Source organism: Clinocottus analis, unplaced genomic scaffold, assembly GCF_023055335.1.
Source record: "Clinocottus analis isolate CAN_PGR_092001 unplaced genomic scaffold, fCliAna1.0.p SCAF_32, whole genome shotgun sequence".
In the NCBI taxonomy this organism is placed as follows: domain Eukaryota; kingdom Metazoa; phylum Chordata; class Actinopteri; order Perciformes; family Cottidae; genus Clinocottus; species Clinocottus analis.
This window is the reverse complement of record NW_027176065.1, coordinates 840,983-863,429: the sequence shown is the minus strand read 5'-3', so window position 1 is coordinate 863,429 and position 22,447 is coordinate 840,983. Positions and strand designations below refer to the sequence as shown.

The window sequence follows — 22,447 nt, the reverse complement described above, 5'->3', positions numbered from 1 at the left end:
GTGTGTGTGTGTGTGTGTGTGTGTGTGTGTGTGTGACTTAAAACAACAGTTGAACATTCAGGGTATCCTCTCGTCATCTGCGTAAACGTAAAAATGATTTTTGGTTTTTCACATAAGATGTAAACCAAACAGCTTTGGAGTCGTAGGAGAGGGTTCGTTTAGTTTTCTCCTCTTTGATGACGCTAGGCTAGCAGTTTCCCCTTGTTTCCAGTCTTTGCGCTAAGCTAGGCTAACACATCCTGGACTTGTGACTGTGTTGGACACACACGTGACAGCGAACAAGAGGATGAACCAGAAACGATGAACTGTTCTTTAAAGTAGTTTTGATTAAAAACATGAGTGCAGCTCCTGTGGAGCGCCTGCAGCGCCCCCTGCTGTGCAACGCCGGTCGGTCCAACAGAACCTGTAAATCTTTGCAAGAAAAGTTCAGTTGTGCCAGAAACTCCCATCATTTCGGCTCAGCGTCAGAGGTCAGAGGTCACAGGTGTGTGTGTCGTGTCCGGCGACACTAAACATTGTGTGAAGACGCTTCCCTCCCAGTGGAAGCACAGCTGAAGGTCCTGAAGAGTTTTGTTAGCACGCCGCAAACAAAGTGCTCATCCGACCGAGTTTGTGTCGTTTCCCCCATTTTGACCGAGAGGAAAATCAGTTTTGACTTGTGTGCATGAACATCTGCTGCATTCTGACTCTTTCTTAAGATGAAGATCAGATATAAATAAAGGTGACGAGCAACCGCTGTGGAGGCGAGAAGGTACTCGGAGGCTCTTCATTCTTCACAGGACTATTCCTGTCTCTTTTCCCGTCCGTGGACGAGCAAGAGCAACGCCACGAGCGCCTCCGAGAGAAGAGTCCTGACGCAACGTCTGCGTCGTCGTCCTAATTCGGCCGAGTCGTCGCATCTCGCCGGCGCCGCCCTCGAGACGTTTGTGCAGACTACTTGGTTTGAAGCAAATCCTGTGTGTAAACGAAAGCACCCGTCACACCACCCCCCCGAACGAGTCCTCCTCCTCCTCGTCCTCCTCCTCCTCTTCTTCTTCTTCCTCAGCCCGTGAGCTCCACGGGAAGCTCGCGGCTGCACAGCGCCTCCCACTGGCGCGCCAGCAGCGAGATCAGCCTCTCCCGGCTGTCGGCCTCCGGGACGAAGACGCACCACTGGACCTCGCCCTCCGCCCCGCTGCTGGCCCCGCCCCCTGCGGGAGGGGCCTCCTCCTCGCCCCCGGCGGCGGCGGCGGAGGCGAAGTGGTCCATGGTGAGGTGGCAGAGCAGGTCGGGGCCCGGCAGGTCGTCGAACACCAGCGTCAGAGCCTGAGGGTACGTCTGGTAGCCCAGCAGAACCCGGTCCAGGTCCCGGATCCGCCGAGCCTCACGCAGCTGGTAGCGCTCCCTGTAAAGAGGGGGGGGGGGGCACGATGATGATGATGAGGAAGAAGAGGACTACCATACTGCTACGTGAGCGACTCCCTTCACAGCATAACGTTATATAAATACTGCTAACAGACGCTTCAACCCGCTGATCATCGACCAATCAGAGGTTCAATGTGACGAATGATGAAGTGACTCAGTAACAAGTCTCCGAAGCGTGAGGGTCCATCTGTCCGTCACCACAGCAGCATACCTGTGTACTACCTGTGTACTACCTGTGTACTACCTGTGTACTAGCTGTGTAGTATCTGTATTATGAAGGTAGATTTGTGTCTTTTTTACCCAACAAATTTCCAATTTGTAAGTCAATTATTTCCAAATCTTTGCTCTCAATTAAAAAAAAATTGCTCTCAATTAAAAAAAAATTGCTCTCAAAACTCAAATTTTCTCAAAAAAAATTGCTCTAAAATTAAAAAAAAAAAAATGCTCTCAAAAAAAAAAAATTGCCTAAGGTATTGTCTGAATGGGGCATGCTGGGACTTAAAATGGTTAATGCTAACCTCGACTTGAAAGCCGGGAGCTTTTTCCATCGTCATGTTCACGTCTGATGGAGCCAGACTTTTAAAATAAATAAATATATAAACAGATATTCGTCAGCTGCTCGACGCTCATTCAAGCACCATCATTTTTTGGATTGTTACTCAGTTAAAAGGAGTTTCAGTGAATCAGTAAATGTTTTAGTGATGAAGAAGATGAGCCTCTGAAAACGATTAATAATCATGAATCATAAGTTATTTGTGTTCTTCCTCAGTGACTGAGGCTTCAGCGCGTATTGATTTCCTCTTGTTCCTGTGAAGCGTCACGCAGCAGTCAGTCTGCTCGTCTTCCTCTTTTTCTGCAGCAGACAACCGCAAACATGAAGAACTGTTGTTTCTTTTTTAGTTCGCTTTCTCCAAAATTACAACGCAGCAGAGGAAACGACACGTTTCACACATTCCTACTGTCATATCCACTACTGTTAATTATGTTTGAGGACTTTTATACATTTTCATTCCATCGGTATATTTAATATTCTTTTTACTGTTTAATGTTTACTTTAATTTTGTTTTATTACCATTCTACTGTGTATATATATATATATATATATTTATATATATATATATATATACACACACACACAATAGAATACAAATAACTGCAGTGTGTACTAAGGAAATTAAATTAAAGTATATTACTTGATTTTTATCTTAATTGTGGGCAGTGCTGCTGTAATCCTGTAACTTTCCCACTGAGGGATTATTAAAGGATTATCTTCTCTTAATGTTTGTCGCCTTGTCTCCAACACTCGGCTGTAAAAAGTTGTATAATGTTTTTTAAATGTTCTGGTTAAAAGAGGGCGGGGCTTCCTGTGGGCTCACCTGGACGGCGGTTCTTTGGCAAAGTCCGGCAGCGGGTAGCTGACGTAGTCTTCGTCCAGGAGGAAGACGTCGGTGCTGGTCAGGATCAGAGTCCTGGGCCGGAGGACCGGAGGCGGACCGGAGCCGGAGGAGCGGCCCGAGAGGGCGGAGCTGTTGCTGGGCAGACTGCCGGGGATCTGGACCTGGAGGACAGAATAATAGTTATTATAAAACAGCAAACCTAAAGACAAGTAAATAAAAGGACTTAGACCTTTACAGTTTGCATACAGAACCAAGACATCAGCAGAGCAGCAGCCCTCTACTGAGCCCTCGCACATCTTAACGACACCTACGCCACAACGCTTTGTGTCGACTTCAGCTCAGCGTTCAACACAATATTGCTCCATGAACTTGATCGTAAATCTCGACACTCCGGGCTTCAGCACCTCCCTCTGCAACAGTTCATGAACACTGGAGCACCTCAGGGCCGCGTGCTCAGCCCACTCAATCTTCACACTGCGCACACACACACACACACACACACACAACTGCAAAACCCCAAACTTTAAGAAAACTCTGTTGGGCTGTTTGAAAGTTTACAGCGGAGGATTGAAAGCGCCCAGAACATCGTTGGTGCTCATCTGCTGGGCAGCAACAGGCTGTGAAACACCGAAACACATCCTCCACTCATAATGATAGAGAGTCTCATTTCTTATGAGGGAAAGTGGAACCACAAACAGCGTGTTGTTGTGCAACCCTGTTGTGAAATGAACCTCTGAACCAAACAGTGGACCATTCACACAGTTGGAGCAACAAGATCACGATAATACGATAATAAATAATTCCACATTTATTATAAGCTTTATTCTAAAATCAACAACTTCTAATGCGCCTAAAGCTCGTTAATTGTTATCTTGTTTGTTTTAATGTGAACACAATAGGAAATAATAATAATAACAAACAGCTGAACACAATGACAATGAGTGTGCGCAGCTTCCTGAAGTCACACTTTTTGGCAGTAACGGTCCTTTGCAGAGGCTAAAACCCATTGATCGTATCTGAAACCTTCCCTCACCTGGAAGACCAGCAGGTACAGCAGGACGTTGAAGGAACGCGAGGAAGAGGACGCCGTGCTGGCCGGAGTCTTCCTCTCTGCCACGATGAAGGTCAGGTCCCCCATCTCCTCCTCACTGGGATAAATAAACTTCACCCTGCTGCTGTGCACCAACTCGTAGTTCTGCATCTTTCCTGCAGGGGGAGACAGAGTTAAACCTGCAGGTCCAGCTTTGTTATGTCCAACAACACACGTATGACGACAGAGGCGTGTTCTTTAAGCGTGTTCACCCGTGTTGGTGCTGGTGAACTGCGAGTAGAAGTCCTGATCCGACGGCTCCGGAGCCGGAAGCTGCTGCTGCAGGCTGAGAGCCGCCATGAGCTCCTGGAGGAAGACGCCCGTCCCATAGCTGTCCCTGCTGAGGCAGCACACGATGTGGTGGGCCGAACGACCTGCAGGGGGGAGGGGGGGAGGAAGGAGGAGTCAGGGGGGGAGAGAGAGAGAGAGGGGAAGGGAGGGAGAAGTGGTTAGAGGGAGGGAGGAGAGGGAGAGGGGGGGGAGAGTGAGGGAGGACAGGGAGAGAAAGAGAGAAAGAGAGGGACACAAAGAGAGCGAGCGAGAGAGAAAGAGAGCCACAGAGAGAAAGAGCGCAAGAGAGAGAGCGTGAGAGAGAGAAAGAGAGCGAGAGACAGAAAGAGAGAGAGAGACAGAAAGAGAGAGAGAGACAGAAAGAGAGAGAGAGACAGAAAGAGAGACAGACAGACAGAGAGCGAGAGAGACAGAGCGAGAGAGAGAGAGCGAGACAGACAGAGAGCGAGACAGACAGACAGAGGTTAGAGAATCTCGGCATGAAGCAGCGGTTTGGTATAAATATTAAATATTTAGTGCTGCAGACGAGCAGCGTCCATCCACAGACCTACGACCCTGAAGTACTGGTCGAACAGCCCCACGTTGACTGACAGCAGGTCAGACAGCCTGACGGACAGACAGCAGCACAGACAGACGTCCACGTCTCCAGAGTCCATCACGTCCAGCACTGACCGGAGGAGGAGGAACGATGGAGAGAAGGAAAGAAGACATTCAACAAAGAGGAAGGCCTCCAGAGACACTGGCACAATGTCAGAGGTAAACAAGTTAACTGTATGTATTCAGATACTCCCATTAGCTTAGCATTAGCCTTCAACTGTAATGTGCTTATGCAACTCAAAGAAAGTAGAAATAATATTACAAACTATGATATGTTATTACATAAATGCTTTTGTTGCGTGAATTTAAAAAAGGGTTGGTTAGAAATACTTTTTGGAAAATATGCAAAAAGTATGACAACTTCAACTGATTTATACAGAGTAATAGTACAAGTAGTACTAGCAGTAATAGTGTACATTGAATACATTAAATGTACTGGCAGGTGAACTTTTATTAGACATCACCATGAAACTACCTCAGTTGGTTAATTCCATTAATTATTTTAATACAAATGTTCTGAACGTGTTTGTTTCATTATGCAAATGAGGCGTTGCTTCATTGAAAACTTTCATTTCACACACGTTTAAAATCTTTGCTTCACTTCGTTGACATATCTGAGTGGGAGTGATTTTAATATAGTTGGTGTTGAATGTCATAAACGACGCTTCACGCTACCTGAGTGGTGAGCGAGTGAGGAGGCGGAGTCTTCCAGCAGGAAGTAGATGGTGTCGGTGGAGAGCAGCAGGCAGCAGGTGAGCTCAGACTCTGGAGACTTGTAGAGGACCACAGACAGCCACAGCACCTGTCTCACCTCCTCCGCCTCCGACTGACGGTCACGAGACAAACAGGTAAACAAAGTTTCAGACAAACAAAGTTTCAGACAAACAAGCAAACAAAGTTTCAGACAAACAAGCAAACAAAGTTTCAGACAAACAGGTAAACAAAGTTTCAGACAAACAAGTAAACAAAGTTTCAGACAGCTGTGTGTGTCTCCTTGTGTGTGCGTGTATGTGTATCTGTGTTTCTGTGTGTGTGTGTGTGTCTCTATGTCACTGTGTCTGTGTCTGTGAGTGTGTGTCTCTCTCTATGTGTGTGTGTTTGTGTGTTTCTATGTGTGTGTGTGTCTGTGTGTGTGTGTATGTCTCTATGTGTGTGTGTGTGTGCGCGTGCGTGTGTGTGTCTCTGTGTGTGTGTGTGTGTGTGTCTCTGTGTGTGTGTGTCTCTCTGTGTGTGTGTGTGTCTCTGTGTGTGTGTGTGTCTCTGTGTGTGTGTGTGTGTCTCTGTGTGTGTCTCTCTATGTGTGTGTGTGTGTCTCTATGTGTGTCTCTCTATGTGTGTGTGTGTCTCTATGTGTGTCTCTGTGTGTGTGTGTGTGTGTGTGTGTTTGTCTGTTTGTGCGTGTATGTGTATCTGTGTCTCTATGTGTGTGTGTGTCTCTATGTCACTGTGTGTGTGTGTGTGTGTCTCTGTGTGTGTGTGTGTGTCTCTGTGTGTGTGTGTGTGTGTGTGTGTGTGTGTGTGTGTGTGTGTGTCTCCTACCACGGCTACATAGCGGTGGAAGTAGGTCAGGAGCTGCTGTTCTTTCAGCCCAGCGAGGAGCTTCAGTCCTGGGGACAGACCGGGGCTCAGGTGGGGGGACGGCTGGTTCTCCTCCACCTGGAGGCCGGACGAGTCCCAGCTGAGGAAGACGAGGGAGGAAGAAGAGCAAGATCAGCAATAAATCATCACCTCTCTCCAGACTCTGCGGGGGCTGAGCTCCCTGAAGGAGACAGAAGATAAAACATGAAGCGGCTCCTGAGGAAACGATCGCGTCCTCACAGGACACCAAAACATGATTATATTATATTAATTAAACTATCCAACCTCAAACGTGTCTCTGATGTTTCTTGTTACTTATCAGGTGACACAGCTGATACTCGTATGTCTGCGATGAGATTAAATCAACAAATAATATCAATGAAATCAGACCAATTCTGCTTATGAAGTGCGGAGGAATTACATCAGGATGTCGTCTGTGATGTTTTATGAGAATAAAACGTCACAAACTCACTGATACACGAGTGAAGAGATGAGATTAGAAGAAGAAGAAGAAGGACAAGAAGTAGAAGAAGAAGGACAAGAAGAACAAGAACAAGAAGGACAAGAAGAAGAAGAACCAAGAACAAGAAGGACCAAGAACAAGGAGAAGAAGGAGAAGAAGAAGAAGAAGAAGAAGAAGAAGAAGAAGAAGAAGAAGAAGAAGAAGAAGGACAAGAAGGACAAGAAGTACAAGAAGAACAAGAAGAAGAACAAAAACAAGAACAAGAACAAGAAGAACAAGAACAAGAACAAGAAGAAGAAGACATCTACCTGGTGGTGCTGTTGGACTTCCTCGAGCTGGAACAGCAGCACTGGTCTCTGGATCTCTGACGGCCTGAGAGCAAAACCCACCAGTCAAACAAACTGGGAGGAGGAACCAGCGAGAGTGAAAGCATCAGCTGGTCTGAGCGGTAACGAGGGGGCGGGGCCTTCTCACCTCGCTGTGGGCAGGGCCTGCAGGGCCGGGGCAGGGCCACCATCTTCAGCCCCTCCAGGGAGCCTCTCCTCTGGCTCAGCAACCCCAGGAAGGAGCTCCTGTTCTGGGCCAGAGGGAAGAGCAGCAGCAGCCTCCGGCCGGCCAGCAGCAGCTCCACCGCGTGACTCCTCCTGGACGCCAAGCACAAGAATGACAACATTTTTAAAAAAAAGGTGATAAACCGAGACACACACACACACTTCACATCACTGCATGCGTAGAGAATCCATTCGACCAATCACAGCCTCTCTACCTGTGGAGGTGTTCGGGGGCGGGGCAGGAGGCCACCTGAGGCGCTCGCTCTCTGGGGTGAAGCACCACGGAGCCGAGGGGCACGCGGACCAGCCGGCACCAGGAGGAGGAGGAGGAGGAGGGAGGATGAAGGTCAGCGCTCCTCCTCTCCCTTTCTGCCAGCTCCCTGAAGTCCACCTTCAGCACCCAGAGGTGTCTGTGGGTGAGGAAGAGGAGCGAGGGGAGGCTGGAGTCCTCTCTCTCGGAGAGGATGTCTGACAGCAGCGGGTGGGTGTTGGAGGAGGATGAAGAGGAGGAGGAGGAGGAGAGGAGGAGGAAGGCAGGATAGCCTCCCTGTGCTCCCTGACTCTCCTCCAGCTCCCAGGAGTTGATGAGCGATCGGGGGAAGAGCTGAGGAGTGCCGGGCGGCTCCGGGTCCGTCTGAGACTTCACAGCCTGGAAAAACAAGAGAGGAGGTTTTTAAAATGTCCAAATATGTTCAAACGAACCCGATTCACCTTTAAATGTTTAATAAGTTCTGAACCGGACCGTTTGAAAGCTGCAATATATAAAACATTTATTTTTTACACCTTAGATGTCATCAAAACCAAAAAAAACAATTGAACAGATTTTTACTTTGTTTAATTTAACCAATCGGTTCATTTGATCGGCAAAGAAAAAAGCCTGCTGTAAATAAATAAATGTGTGTGTGTGTGTGTATATATATATATATATATATATATATATATATATATATATATATATATATATATATATATATATATATATATATATATATATATATATATATAATTAAATAAATAAATAAAACGGTTTAAAAATAATAAAGCGAAACAAGGTTGTGCGCCTGTTGGGCAAAATCAAACAGAAAAGCTACAGGTTTCTTTATAAAACAGAAGAAATTAAAACAGTTTGAACCCAATAACCGGCTAAACTGTGTCAAATGATTATCTTAATATGTTTACATGTTTCTATTTTACGCCTCGAGACATAAATTGTCTCTTAATAACCTGTAATAGTTAAAGCACCAGAGATATAGGAGACGCCCACTGATGAAAGCTAATTCATTGATTAATAATTGATCATAAAATCTCTGACCTGCATCCGCCCCGTCAGCTCGGTTCTGGTCCGCCGGAGCGGCTCGGCCTCTGAGAAGAGGAACCAGCGGGTCGCGGCGCCGCGCAGGCCGAGGGCGAGGCAGCAGCCGGGGAGCTCGGCGCCGCCGGAGAGGAGCAGCCGTGAGAACGGCAGCAGGAGGTGCAGCTGCAGGCCGGACAGCACCTCCTCCACAGGAGGACTCTGCTGCCGGGCTGAGGACGACAGAGTGTCAGAATATTAAAATAATAATAATGCATGGAGCAAATGTCTGTTTTTTTAATTAAATATTATTTTCTAAAGGTTTGCACGCAATGACGACAACGTTGTCGAAAACCACAAAGACGTCATCGTCCTTCTGAAAAGATGAAACAAAGGAATGTTTTGAAGGAAAAAGACAAACAATTTATTGCTTATTTAAGTGATTTTTTTTTTAAAGTTTAATGCCTGTTTAATTTCTACGGCTTCAACGTGACATGTTTATGGAAGTCCATTACCGCCACAAAAAAAAGGCAATAATAATAATATTAATAATTATCTCATAATAATGACTTTTAATCTCATCATAATTACTTTTTATCTAATAATTTCGACTTTTTCTCTAATTTATCTACTTTTTATCTCATCATTTCGATTTCATTATCTCATAATTATGACAGCGGTGAATGAACTTTCACAGCGAGCCGAAGCTCATCGTCTGCTTGTCGAAGCTATGTGATGAAAAAAGAAATTATTATTATTATTTGTTCAGTCATCTCTTGGTTCAAAAAACATTGTTGTTTTTCAACTATTAAAGCAAAACTTCACCCCAAAAAAACAGGTTTTTCTAGGGTCTAGTTATGGAGTCAACATTATGATTCGGCGTTTACCTGCGTCCTGATTGGTCCGTGTGAAACCCTCCGACAGGTACAGCAGGGCCAGCAGCCCGTCTGTCAGCACGAGGCACGCCTCCTTCTGCTCCACCTCCTTCTGCTCCACCTCCTCCTGCACCTGGAGGCAGTAGCACCACAGGACCCCGCTGATGACCGGCAGCTCGTCCTCCGCCGCGCCGCACAGCTCCCCCTGCTGGCCGGCGGGCTCCTCTGCAGGAGGAACGCCGAGCGACGTGGAGGAAGAAGAGCAGACCGACTCCTCGACCGAGTCGTCCAGACCCATCTCGAAGTATCCGTCCCCGGAGCCCGGACTGGAATAATGAGAATAAGGAATCAAGAATTAGGGTTTTGGACTTTTTTACACATAACAATATGCAAAGCTACAAACGTTTGTTTTATTTTACACATCATCATCATCTAAAAAGGGATTTTTAGGAGGTTGAATCACCTTGGACTTCCCACCTCGGTGTCCTCAACGTGGGACTGCACCTCTTTGGATTCAGACCTCTTCTCTCCCTCCCTCTCCTCTTCCTCCTTCTCCTCGTCTTCCTCCTCCGTGTCCCGCTTCCGCTCCTTCAGGATGGAGCCGAGGCGCTGGGAGAGCTGGGTAATGAAGTCTTTGTTGGCGGAGGAGAGGGAGAGCAGGTGAGAGGGAAGTCGAGGAAACGAGGCGGCGCTGCAGGAGAAGCACACGGATTCGAGCGGCCTCGAGGAGGAAGAGCAGCAGACGCAGCTGCAGGAGCAAAACACAGCGATGGAGACAGTTTTACACTTTCCATGATGTCACGATCACAGGAAACGGCTTTTAAAATATGACAATTTAACTCGCTTCAGCTCACAAACTCACCTGCTGGTATTTTATCAACTGCACTGCTTTATTATATTTATTGTTTATGATTTTCATGGTTTTGTTTTACTCTTGTGGGTTCAATGCAAGTGAAAGAAAGAAACTTGAGTTTTGTGAGGAGGAGCAGCACCTCCTGCTGGACACATCCTGAACAGCAGCTGATACTCAGTACGTGTAATACTCTATACTGTGATACTCTCAGGTATTTGTAAAGAAAAGTATGTGTGGTAAAAAAATAAACCGACACCTCTACTTTGCCTTTTTATTTCAAGATATTCACACCAGACTTCCTGCGTTTCAAATTACAAGTGTGGCTGAAGAAGTTCAGCTTCTCTGACGGTGGATTAACAGAAATAAAAAGAAGTCTTGAAAGTGTTTTTTGTTGCTGTAACGCTGTATTATTGGCATCATTGGGCAAAAAAGCGCAGAAGTATCCAATAGTTAATTCAAATAATGTTATTAGACACCGACCAGACGTTATTGGTAGTGTTGGTGTGTTCACACAGACCGACAGCAGCTTGTTGGACCTGCAGACAAACACACAACGCATCATTAGACCGACACTCTACACAATTAAGATACTAACTGTTAGGTTACTCTCGGTGCATCTCACCTGGGCGCGGTCGGCGGACGGGAGGTGTGTGTTAGTGTTGGAGCTCGCGGTGGGAGGAAGAGGAGGAGGAGGAAGAGCAGCGTCCACGGGAGGGAGGACGCCGCGGGGAACGCCGTCTTCTTCTTCTCTGCTCGTCACTTCTGAGACAGGAAAGCGAACGGGTGAGCGGCGCTGTGAGGCGAGCAGCCCGACATCTTTAAACAACACCGATTGTGTGCAGAGTACGTTTTAGTCTTACACAACCAAGCTGCTAAAGCGTCTTAATATGTGTATTCTCTCTCCTGACCACCAGGGGGCGACTGCTCTGGTTGTACAGAAGTCTATGGTCTAAGTCTAGGTCATTTAGAGTCAAACAGACCATGAAGCAGGGGATGCTTCAGGGGGCGGGGCTACAAGGTGATTGACAGGTTGCTACCAAGACTTCTGAGAGTTATCGCTTGCGTCACTTAACATTTGAAGATATTTAAATGTTAAGTGAAATCGACGCACTGGGCTTCAGTTCTGACAAACATATTATCATGCAAAGTTTAAAATCAGAGGCGAATTTCAAATATCACAACAAACAAAACAAACAGTCAAACCCTGTGTCACTGGACGTGCATAAAACATTCCTGCATGCAGGTTTAGACATCACACAACCTCCAGCCGAACACGAGGGAACGTCCGTCAGCATTCAGTCGTCCTCTTGCAGAAATAAACTTTTTTAAGGACATATTTGTACGTTCTTTGTAAGAGCAGCAGTATGTGCTAAAGGCTAGAAGAGTCTTAATCAAAGCTACGAAGCTCTGATTGGCTCGGCTGTTTCTCCGATCGGGGAAAGAAATGTGGGCGATAAGTGTTTATTAAGCCAGAGTTCATGTAGGAAAATATCAGTAAAGCTAAGTTGTGTGTCAGAATTAATGGTGCAACCTGTGTTGATTAATACATGTGAACTTTGTACACATTTATAAGACAGGAGGAGTTTTAAGTTTGGAAACAGGTGATTTTAAAAGCTATAAAATGATGAAAAAAGCTGCTTTCCCCGTCAGAGCAGAAAGAGAAGCGACTACAAGAGGAAACATGAAGTCTGGTTTATGAGACGTTCTCTACGAGGAGGGCAGCAGCGGGTTAGCGGCTTCAGCTAAAGAGACATTTCACCGACTGCACTGGAAGATTCATAGACGACGACGATCAGAAGTTGCGGCCCCGGCGAGTTTCACCGTCCAGACAAAGAGCAGAGGAGCGTACTCGCCCGTCTGCCCGCCGCCTGACAGCAGACATCATCAAGAAACAAACAACCCCCCCTCCCTCAGCGCTGCACAGCCTGATACATACATGATTACCTTGGCTGGGGCAGGCAGCCTGCTGGGCCGGACAGGAGGAGGAGGAGGAGGAGGAGGAAGAGGAGACAGCAGGAGGAGCAACGGCAGAGGTGGAAGAAGAAGAAGAGGGGGGAGAGGGGAGGTGAGGAGGTGCAGCAGCAGCAGACAGCTTGGTCTCCTCACTGATCTGACGAGAGGACAGAGAGGGAAGCCTTCAGAGAGCGGCGGGCGGTCAGATCACATCCCAACACCTGCAGCTCCGTCAGCAGCAGAGAAACAGCCCATAAAGACATCCTGCGGGTTATTCTAGCTATTCTAGAGAGACGGTCCTGCTCTTTTCACATGGAAACAACAACAAACAAGCCAGAAGCACTGCTGGAGTTGTGTAATTACTGAATATTTATGGAGGTTGTGTACATAATGTGTAGTAAACTCTGAAGTTTTAGAATTTTGAGCTAAAACAGTTCCCTGAGCGTTCAAACGTAACTCGCCGTGAACAAGCTGCGATCGATTATTTGCTTTTGTGAAGGTATTTTGCGTGACCGGTTTCCTTCTGCAGGAAAGACCTCGTGATGGTTTGTGTCACGAGGTCCAGACCGACACAGATTACTTCCTGTGTGGGTCTCCGGCCTCCAGCAGGAATTTAGTTTTAAACATCCTGCTTGAAAAAGAAAATGCAGCTTAAATAGTTTAGTTCAAGTTGTGTACTACGCAGGAAGGAAGTCAGACTCGATGTACAAAAACACACTCGGGGATGACCCTCTACAAGGTCATTTTTTTTTACAAACTTTACAGATTAATTTAAATATCCAAATAAGATTAAAACCTCACACAAAAAAAAAGCTCTCCAAAAAATAAATACACTCTCAAAACTAAAATTTGATCTAAAAAAATAAACGCTCTCAAAAAAGGAAAAAAAAATTTTTTAGCAAATTTATTTTTGAGAAGGTTTTTTTTTTTTTTTAGCAAATTTATTTTTTTTAGAGCAAATTTTATTTTTGAGAGCAATTTTTTTTGGAGCTTTTTTTTTTTAGAGCAAATTTTTTTGGGAGAGCGTTATCTTATTTTTTTTTTTTTTTAATTTCGAACAAATTTTACTTTTGAGAGCGTTATTTATTTTTTGAGAGCAATTTTTTTAATTGAGAGCAAAGATTGGGAAAAAATTTACTTACAAGCTAGAAATTTGCTTCGGTAAAAAAGACACAAATCTACCTTCAAAATACACAGGTACTACACAGGTAGTACACAGGTATGCTGCTGTGGTGACGGACAGATGGACCCTCACGCTTCAGAGATCTGTGACTGATTCACTTCATCATTTGTCATAATGAATTGTGGTTAATTTAGTCCTTCAAAAGACATTTATAAATGACCTATATACACTGTATATGTAATTCAATATCATGTATTTAAACTTTTAACATTGCTAAGGCATTTATTATTCTGTCGGCAGTGAACTGCAGCTCGATACGAGAGCGGGGACGGCGAGGATCAAAGTGAGACGGCGGCGCCCCCCGCTGGAGGATCTTACCTTCTTGTCGCTGCCGCTCATCCTGTCTTTGACTTCTTTGGCTTTCTGAAGAGCTTTCAACACCTCCACCGTGTCCAGCTCCTTCTCCGTCGTCACCGTCCCGTCCAGACAGACCTGAAGACGCAGAGACAATGAGTATTAAAAATAAATAAACGTGTCAACACATAGAGGAAGGTAGAATGAATAGTTTTAAAAGCAGGAGCTGCAGTAATATTAAGACTAGAAGCTGCCAGCAGAAGTGTGAGCAGATCCTCTAGCAGCAGAAGTGGTGCTTGTAGGGACAGTAATGTTAAAAGCATAGTTTTGAAGTGGGGTTGTAAGAGGTTTTCATCCTTAGTCAGCGTGCTAACTACAGCAGATGGCGGTCGGCACTTTGAAGGAACAGACAGAAGTACCTTCACGGCAGCGAGGCGGTGCACTGCTGTGATGGAGCAGAGGCAAAGCATCATTTAGACACCTCAAAAAATAAGAAATCACATAAAACATCTACATCCTTTCAAGCGTAAGCTATGTTTAGAACATCTTCACTGCGTCTGACAGCCGTTCAGACGAGGAACTGAAGGAGAAACTCACCTGTTCTCTCCTCGAAGCCTCCGATAACAAAAACAATATGGATAAGCTTCACTTTTAGTTCGGCTCTATGACGGTAACTATTCTAAATATAGTGGATTTGCTCCCTGTGTACTTCTGTCTGTCTACAAACTGCTGGCGCGCTGCAGACGCTGAATAAGTCACCCATCCAACCTCTGGACTGTCCCTTTAGCATCATTAGAGAGAGCAGTGTAGAGCAACAGCAAAGCAAGAGAAACCTCTTGATGCGCCTGGCCGCTGTAGAAGTAGCAGTAGTACGAGTAGAGTAGTAGTACTACGGTGTACAGGTGGTGTACCTCTGCTGCACGGTCTCCAAACTGCGTCAGCACTTTGGTTCTGTAGTCTGGGATGATGCACATGGGGTTACTGGACAGGTTGAGCTTCTCCAGACACGGCAGAGAGCCGATGTTCCTGATCTCCTCCAACTGGAGACAAACAACACAACAAAGTCACAAACAACAACAAGTCCACCGACTGCCTCCTTCAAAAAATACTCCTTAAAATCCCACCATCGCCCTTCATGACGAGCCGCGACCCAAATCGAGGGACAGTCTCAACTTCTCAAATGTATTTAATGAAAAGATGGCGCAGTTTGAACCTGAGATAGTTTGAAATTGGCTTTGATTAAAAAAAAAATCCTTTAAAGACATTTAATTTAATGCATTTTCAATCAAATATATAAGTTTATAAGCTGAATTTTATATTCAGTAGGATGTTTAATTTAATTTTCCTACAAACCCCCGATATCAGAATGGTTTGACCCAACCTGGAAAACATGGAGGGACTAGCCGCCAGAAAAAAACGACACTGTGCTGCATAAAAAAAGTCCCTTCAAAATAAAATCACAGGATGAAAAAATAAAAATGAAATTTTTTATTTTGTAATTTTGCCCAAGCACGTTGCTGAAACCATGGGGGGGAGGAGCCGGCAAAAAAGAAAATTAAAAAAAAAAAAAATTTAAAAAAAGTATAAAAAAGTCTCTTCAAAATAAAATTACAGATTGAAAAGAAAAAAAATTGATTTTTTTTTTTTTTTTTTTTGCCCAAGCAAAGGCCCCATTAAAAACGGGTGCACAATAAAGTATACAAAGCAAATTTTCCCGCATGTATATTTGCGTCACCCCGGCGTGGTTACCTGGGCCAGCAGGTTGTGGCTGAGGTCCAGGTTGACCAGCGAGTACAGCTTGGTGAGGCCGGTGAGCTGGTCCAGCTGGTTGCCGGCCAGACTCAGAGTCTTGATGTTGCCCAGACGGGTGTGAGCGGCTTCCAGCACCCGCAGGCTGTTGTAGGACAGATCCACGTGGACCAGATTGTACAGGTGCTGCGACCACAGAGCAGATATTTAAATGTTTAGATTTAAATGTTTTAGTCGGCATCTCAAGCAGAAAGATCAAAGATCCTCTGTGTTCAACAACTTGGGCTCGTTGTCTGTTTCGTACCTGGAGGTTTTCCACTGTGGACAGCCGGTTGTGGCTCAGATCCAGAAACTCCACCTTACGAATCAGTTTCTGCAGAAGAGAAAATGTGTCAATGAGACGTCGTGGGACTTCCCCTGTGGCACCGACTGCGTTTGAACCAGCGGGTCTCAAACTTAAAGAAAATGTAAATCCCTTTCAAGTGAACCAGATTGCTCCATCTGACAAGAACTAATAACATGAGCAATCACTCTGTTGAAAAAATGCAAATACAGTTATGTATGTGCAAAAAATAACTCATATTTGGCAAAAAGATGAGCAAGGAAGCCGGTTGGATCCCTGTTTTCTCCCCATAGTTTCATGTTGAAGTGTCCTTGAGCAAGGCACTGAAGCCCCAGAGCTTCACAGCAGCACAAAGCTGCTTCATTACTGAGGATGATGACATGCAGAGAATAATCCCCCCACTGTGGGATTAATAAAGGATTCTTTAAAACAAAAGACAAAGTCAAAATCTGCATCTCGCCCCACCTGTAATACCTCCGCTCCCCACTAGAGGGTCGCGCCCCACAGTTTGAGAACCACTGGTTTAAGCTATGCGGCGCGCGTCTCACCACCGAGCCGTCGATGGCGGCGATGGCGTTGTGGCTCATGTCCAGCGTGGTCAAACTTTTCCACACGGGGATGACGGCGGTGACGGGACAGCCGGACTCCGCCCCCTCCGCCTCCCACTGGGAGAACTCGCTCGCCTCCGGGACCAGGATGGACTGCAGGCGGGACGGACACGAGACAGTGCGTCAGGACGCGACGTGCAAAAATAAAAAATAGGCACGGGGTGAAACACCGCAGAGACGTTTTACCGTCATGGTGTCCGTGGAGTTGTGGATGCTCAGAGTCGCCAGACTCGACCTCAGAGACGACAGACCTCGAATCTGCTGAGAGCTGCACTCACTGATCTGAAGGAGAGAGAGAGAAAGAGAAAGAGAAAGAGAAAGAGAGAGAAAGAGAAAGAGAGAGACACGTTATCACACAAATACTGGCTGGTTTGAGGAGAATGAAACCTACACGAGCATCCGTTTGAGGGATATAAGAGAAGAGGACGTGATTGCATCGTGAACTGAGCACCGATGTCTCAGAAACATCACAGCATTTCATTGACCACCTTAACCTTTTGGAAACCCTCTCGCACCCATTTTAAGTCCCAGCATGCCCCATTCAGACAATCTTTGGCATAAAATATGTAATTTCTCTCATTTTTGAACCTATCGACACATTTTTTTGACTGAAACTTCTTCCTAACAGGACAAGACTTTGTTTTATTGTGATTGTTGTTGCAGATTCTGATTCTTTAGGTCCTAATCTTTCCAAAAAGGTGTTTTATTGACGCTCCAGGAGGCATTTTTGGGGAATCTGGCTCATATCATGCTGGATGTTTATAGTTATGATCAAAATATCTTTTAAAAGTGATTTTTTTGCAGATATACATTTTTTTCCAAAGACTTTGCTGAACAAATACATACAATAAACACAAGTATTGGAATATATTTGGGGTTCCTACGACGACTCAAACAGGGAAAAGAGGTCTGGAGACAAAAATTGGTTCAGTTTTCAACGAGCGTTTGTTTTATCATCATGAAGTCAATTCGAGTGACAGCAAGTTGACCTTCAGGTTGGTAGCCTGCAAGCTTCTGCAATTTATGACGACAACTCTCCCCGTGCTATTTCCTGTTTCCACTGCTTTTTGGCCACATCGGTGATGTGAAACAGCTGCAAAAGCTGGTTCAGCGCACGCTGCTTAAGTGTGGGCGAAACACTGTTCATGAACGTAAGAGAGGGGACGGAAATCAACTCATTTCAGAAGAATCGCAGAGAGTAGCAGACATGCAGAGACACGCAGAGACGCACACAGAGCCGTCACAAGTTCAGTGTTGGTGCACTGAACTTGTGATTTGCACTGTGGACCAAGTGCTGAGCTATAAATGATGATATGATGATGATGATGATCACAGTTAAACTTAATACAGCCCTCATGAAATGTTGCTCCTGTGATCATGAGGTTTGCGTGTGATATCAAAGAGGAAGCAATTCTACATGCACAAGACACGCTAATGTCCCGGAGACACAGACGGAGACGGTCACCTCTATCTGGAGTAGCGATTTGAACACTGACAGGTCGAAGGGGAGGCTGTTCTCCTGGATGTTACTGGTTCCCACCGGGCCTCTGGTCCCCGACATCTGACCAACACAAACAACACCAAGTGAGGACATTCAACGCGTCCGTCTGGACACAGCGACAGGGATTTGAGCTCAACAAAAGAAGGGGGGGGGACCTTGAGGTATCGCAGCCTGCAGGTGAAGTCCAGGATGTGTCCCAGGTCGGTTTTGGCGTCTCCGTTGCAGCAGGTGGGTTTGGCCAGACGCAGCTGCTGGGAGACGGAGTAGAGCTGCAGCGGGCGGAGAGAAAACACCTCGCCGGCCTGCAGCAGCTGCTCGCCTACAGCACAACACACACACACACACACACACACAGCGGTCTGATTTCATCTGGACGAGTTACACAGCACCCACGAATCAGAGGTTGACAACACCTGCAACACTCTTGTCATACAAGAGTCAAAATGTGTTTGGTTGTATAAATATGACGACGAGCAGGGAGAAGTGAAACGTGAATTGTTCTTTTCTGGAAACTGGATTGAAGCGGCTGCAACGCAGGATCAGCTCATACAAACTTTAGACTTTTAAGGACCACAAACAAAACTAAAAGAACAGTGTGGAGTCTGATGTGAAGAAACAGGGTTTACTTAACAAGCTGCTGTTTCAGGAGGTTGTTACAACAACGGATTGCACATAACCGCCCCGACTCAAGGTCAGATTCCCAAAAGATATCGTGCCTATGATGTCACAGCGCAAACACCGACATTGCAGCTGCAAAAAGGACAACGTAGAGGGAAGAAATAATGTTTATTTTTTGTCTCAAACGCTTTAAAAGATGACATGTAGGGGAGCTTTATTCATCAGCACATTTAAACACGAGCAGGGGGGCGATTTAATTGGCAGTGAACTAAAGGAAGCGTTTCACCCTTTGCGAGTGCTTTGAGAATTGTATAATTTTTGCCTTATTTGTGCAGGTTTAGCTCTTTTTTTATTCATTGACATTTGACTAAACTTGCCTGATTTACATCCTTGTGAATAAATGAATGCATATTGTCCCTGATTCACAGAGTACAGAGCGTTCTGGCTCGCTGCACTTTATCTCTCAAAGTGACAAGTACACTGTCGTGATGACTAAACAGGGAGCGAGCCTCTGCAGCTACACACAGTGGAAACACACGTCTACACACTACAGGAGAGGTCAGAGGTCAGAGAGGAAACTAACCTTTATGAAACAACTCCTCAGCCAGCGCCGCCGTGATGCCGTTGATCTCCTGAAAGAAACAAAATCATATTTATTCACATGGTTCCAACTCTGTACAGATGTTCGATGTTGCCTTGGTTCAAAAAGATGTTTCTCAACACATTGTTAACTAATCAAACCTCCAACAACCTTTTCAATTGTTTTCATCACGATAATCATATTTATCTGCAGCGTAAATGCAGCTGGAAAAATGAAAAAAAAACAACAATGCAACTGTTTTACAACTCATCTACGACATCACATGGCGATCATTTCACATCACATGACGACTCTTCAGAGTCCTGAGGACTCGGAGAACACTGGTCTGTTGTCCAGCGACGTCATGTGATCACACTCACTGACACTGTGTGGACGAGCCTGAACCATGTAGCATCGTTACCTTTCATCCTTTGACATCTCAAACACTTTCCTGCCTTTCAGCAACTTTTGACGAGAATCAGAAGCCGAAAGTTGAGTCACGACTTAAGTGAAAACGTTTTATTTTAACCTGATTTCAGTGTCGTAAAAGTTCTGTCACAGCATTTAACAAAGGACACCAGCTATTTACAAGACATTGATCTAGTTAATCTGTGAATTATTATTTACATTTTCTAAAATAATTGTTTGGAATCTATAAAATGTCAACGTGACAACTTAAAGTTAAAAGTCTAAAACCCAAAGATCTTCAGATTAGAGTGACGACTTTACTGGTCTGCACAAACCCCGGACATCAACACAATGAAGGCAGATCTGTGTCTTTTTTACCCGAGCAAATTTCTAGTTTCTAAGTAAATTATCTCCAAATCTTTGCTTTCAATTTAAAAAAAAAATGCTCTAAAAAATAAAATAAAAAAGAGTGTTTTTTTTTTAGAGAATTTTTTTTTTAAACAAATTTTATTTTTGAGAGCGTTTTTTTTTTGATTTTTTTTTTAGAGCAAATTTTAGTTTTGAGACCTTTTTTTCCAGAGCGTTAATTTACTTACAAACTAGAAATTTGCTCGGGTAAAAAAGACACACATCTACCTTCATTCTACCCCACCAAACACCTTTGAGATGAACCGGGACGCCTCACACCAGACCTGATCCCCCAACACCAGTGTTGGACCTCACTGACTGCGAACAAATATCTGAAACTGCACTGAAGATCTGGTGGGAAACCAGAAGCCAGAAGGCGTTTTGTAGCAGCAGATTAACGGCCTAGTTTGGTGTCACACCATCCAGCTCTAACGCCAGGCGTCCTGTTAGCCCGACACGTGCAGCGGTTGTTGGCCTCAGGTGAACTCACGTAAAGGTGGAAGTGCAGGAAGCAGGCGAGCGGCGTCGGCGTGGCCTGTGGGAACTGCAGCAGCAGCGTCTGCAGGTAGAGCTCCAGCTCCTTCTGCCGCCGCTCCACCAGACTCTTGGAGTTCTTCCCCAGCATCTTCTTTGGAGGAAGCAGCCCACGGTCCACCTTCTTCTCTGCCGTCAACTGCCGGGAAACACAAGTCAGGATTAAACAAAAGTTATTCAGCGTAAATGCCAAAGCATTCACTCTTTGTGATTTTAACTGTTGGTCAGACAAACAAAAAGCTTGCAGAAGACTCCGCCACTTGATAAACCATTTAATAACTTACACAAATACATAGTGATATATCTTCTCCACAGTCTGAAGCTCCTGCTTTCTTATATTGCAGGTTTGAATTCAGAGACTCCTGTACATTCATTTATATCACGCCCGTCACACAGAACAGATTTAAGATGACTTGCTCCGCTCCCTCACCTTCTCGTGGAGATCGTGGAAGTCACTGTAGCGGTGCTTCACAGTCCATCTGTGCTCTCCCTCCGACACCTCGATGATGTAGACCTAAAAAGCAGCACAGAGGGACATTCAGGGTTGAACAAATATCTGCCTAAACTGCAAGGACGCTCCAATGACCACATGACGAAAGACCGAATGCCAACTCCTCCTCTGGTATGCAACCAACTGTTATCAGATGACGTTCCAAACACAAAGCACGTTGTGACACCTGAACCATCACTGCGACAGCCCAATCCGATAAGGACGACCACAGGATGCGGGTGAAAGCCAGTTCAAGTAAGCAGACCATGAGCCAACGCCCAAGGTCAAATGGTGAGCCTTCAAAGTTCAGTACTTGTGAGACATTACGTCATACTTATACGATGCAAAGTCCAAATTATGAGATAGTAAGTCATACAAAGGGGATGCTAAGTCATAACTATAAGGAGTATTCACCATACAAACTGCATTTGAAACGTCCAGCTCCCTGCATTCGTTTGCAATATAAACTGCAAAGACAGCCCTCATCAACAGTTTACATGGATAGTTAATATTATTAAAAACACAGACTCTCGGTCCCACGGGACCAATGGAGAGGAGGACACTATGACCCCGGCCTTGCCCAACATAAAGGGGGCCGACTGTTGCACCCCAACATATCACCTGCTGACCCTGACAGCTGAACAGAAAGCTGCAGTCTCATCTGACGTCACCTTTTGGAGGAAACGTTAACGCTCAGACTGCACGACGTTCAGCAGCTAGCTAGTTAGCTTGTCGGGTCTGTCGCTCTTGTCCGTTCAGCCTGAGGCGGATAACGACTGACCGGCTGACTGACGGAGGAAAACAAAAGTATAATAACGTAACACTGTATTCAAGGAGTGATAAAAGGCAACCCCTTTCGACATTAGCCTTCTGTCACGTTGACAAGAGCTGAAGCTAACGGTAGCTCCACACGAGCTAAACTCGAGGAACCCGGATGTAACTTACGGTGTAGTTTTCCACCAGCTCCGATCCGACGACGCACACCTGCCTCTCCGAAAGCTCTTCTGGAAAAGAGTCGGGTTCCATCTTGAGATCGCGACAAAGCGACTGTCGTCCGTCATCAAGTGATATAACTCTGAATTTTCAAACGGCTTTCAGAGGATTCCCGGCTGCTCTGCTCGGTTAGCCGCCTTCGGACGCCATGTTTGTTGTGATGCTGAACGAAGCACTGCTTTCAAAATCCTAAAACTTTATGGATATCTTCACTTCGACAGTTGACAGTTTTTTTAGGACGTTTTTCTTTCAGGAAAATATCAAACATTACTCGATGTTGTATTGACTGATTGTCAGACAAGAGGTGAAATAAAACCTAAAGGAAACTTATATTCCACGATAATTGGAACAAGTCTCATCTTTCAGACAAATGTATGGCGAGAGTTGCGTTGCAG

The 22,447-nt window shown here is 45.4% G+C and overlaps 1 protein-coding gene across 3 annotated transcripts; it reads right to left on the bottom strand.

Moving 5' to 3' along the window:
• Positions 1-607: 607 nt before the first annotated feature.
• On the bottom strand, positions 608-22,228 carry nisch (nischarin). Of its 3 annotated transcripts, none has more exons than XM_068595845.1 (28): positions 22,005-22,228; positions 21,000-21,083; positions 20,526-20,708; positions 19,223-19,271; positions 18,177-18,340; positions 17,986-18,081; positions 16,707-16,802; positions 16,461-16,613; positions 15,874-15,942; positions 15,570-15,755; positions 14,732-14,860; positions 13,845-13,958; positions 12,335-12,500; positions 11,013-11,152; positions 10,871-10,926; positions 10,001-10,285; positions 9,550-9,863; positions 8,684-8,895; positions 7,587-8,020; positions 7,295-7,464; positions 7,129-7,192; positions 6,319-6,457; positions 5,455-5,605; positions 4,730-4,849; positions 4,104-4,265; positions 3,835-4,007; positions 2,781-2,962; positions 608-1,384 (listed from the first exon to the last, which is right to left on the bottom strand). In XM_068595845.1, exons 1-28 carry the CDS (start codon positions 22,083-22,085, stop codon positions 1,042-1,044), a joined length of 4,515 nt encoding a protein of 1,504 aa, XP_068451946.1. In that variant the 5' UTR covers positions 22,086-22,228; the 3' UTR covers positions 608-1,041. The 3 variants fall into 3 exon arrangements, with proteins under 3 accessions (XP_068451946.1, XP_068451947.1, XP_068451948.1); XM_068595846.1 differs by having other exon boundaries at positions 6,322-6,457; XM_068595847.1 differs by lacking the exons at positions 608-1,384; positions 2,781-2,962; positions 3,835-4,007; ... (9 more) ...; positions 10,001-10,285; positions 10,871-10,926 and having other exon boundaries at positions 11,012-11,152; positions 12,327-12,500.
• Positions 22,229-22,447: the final 219 nt, after the last annotated feature.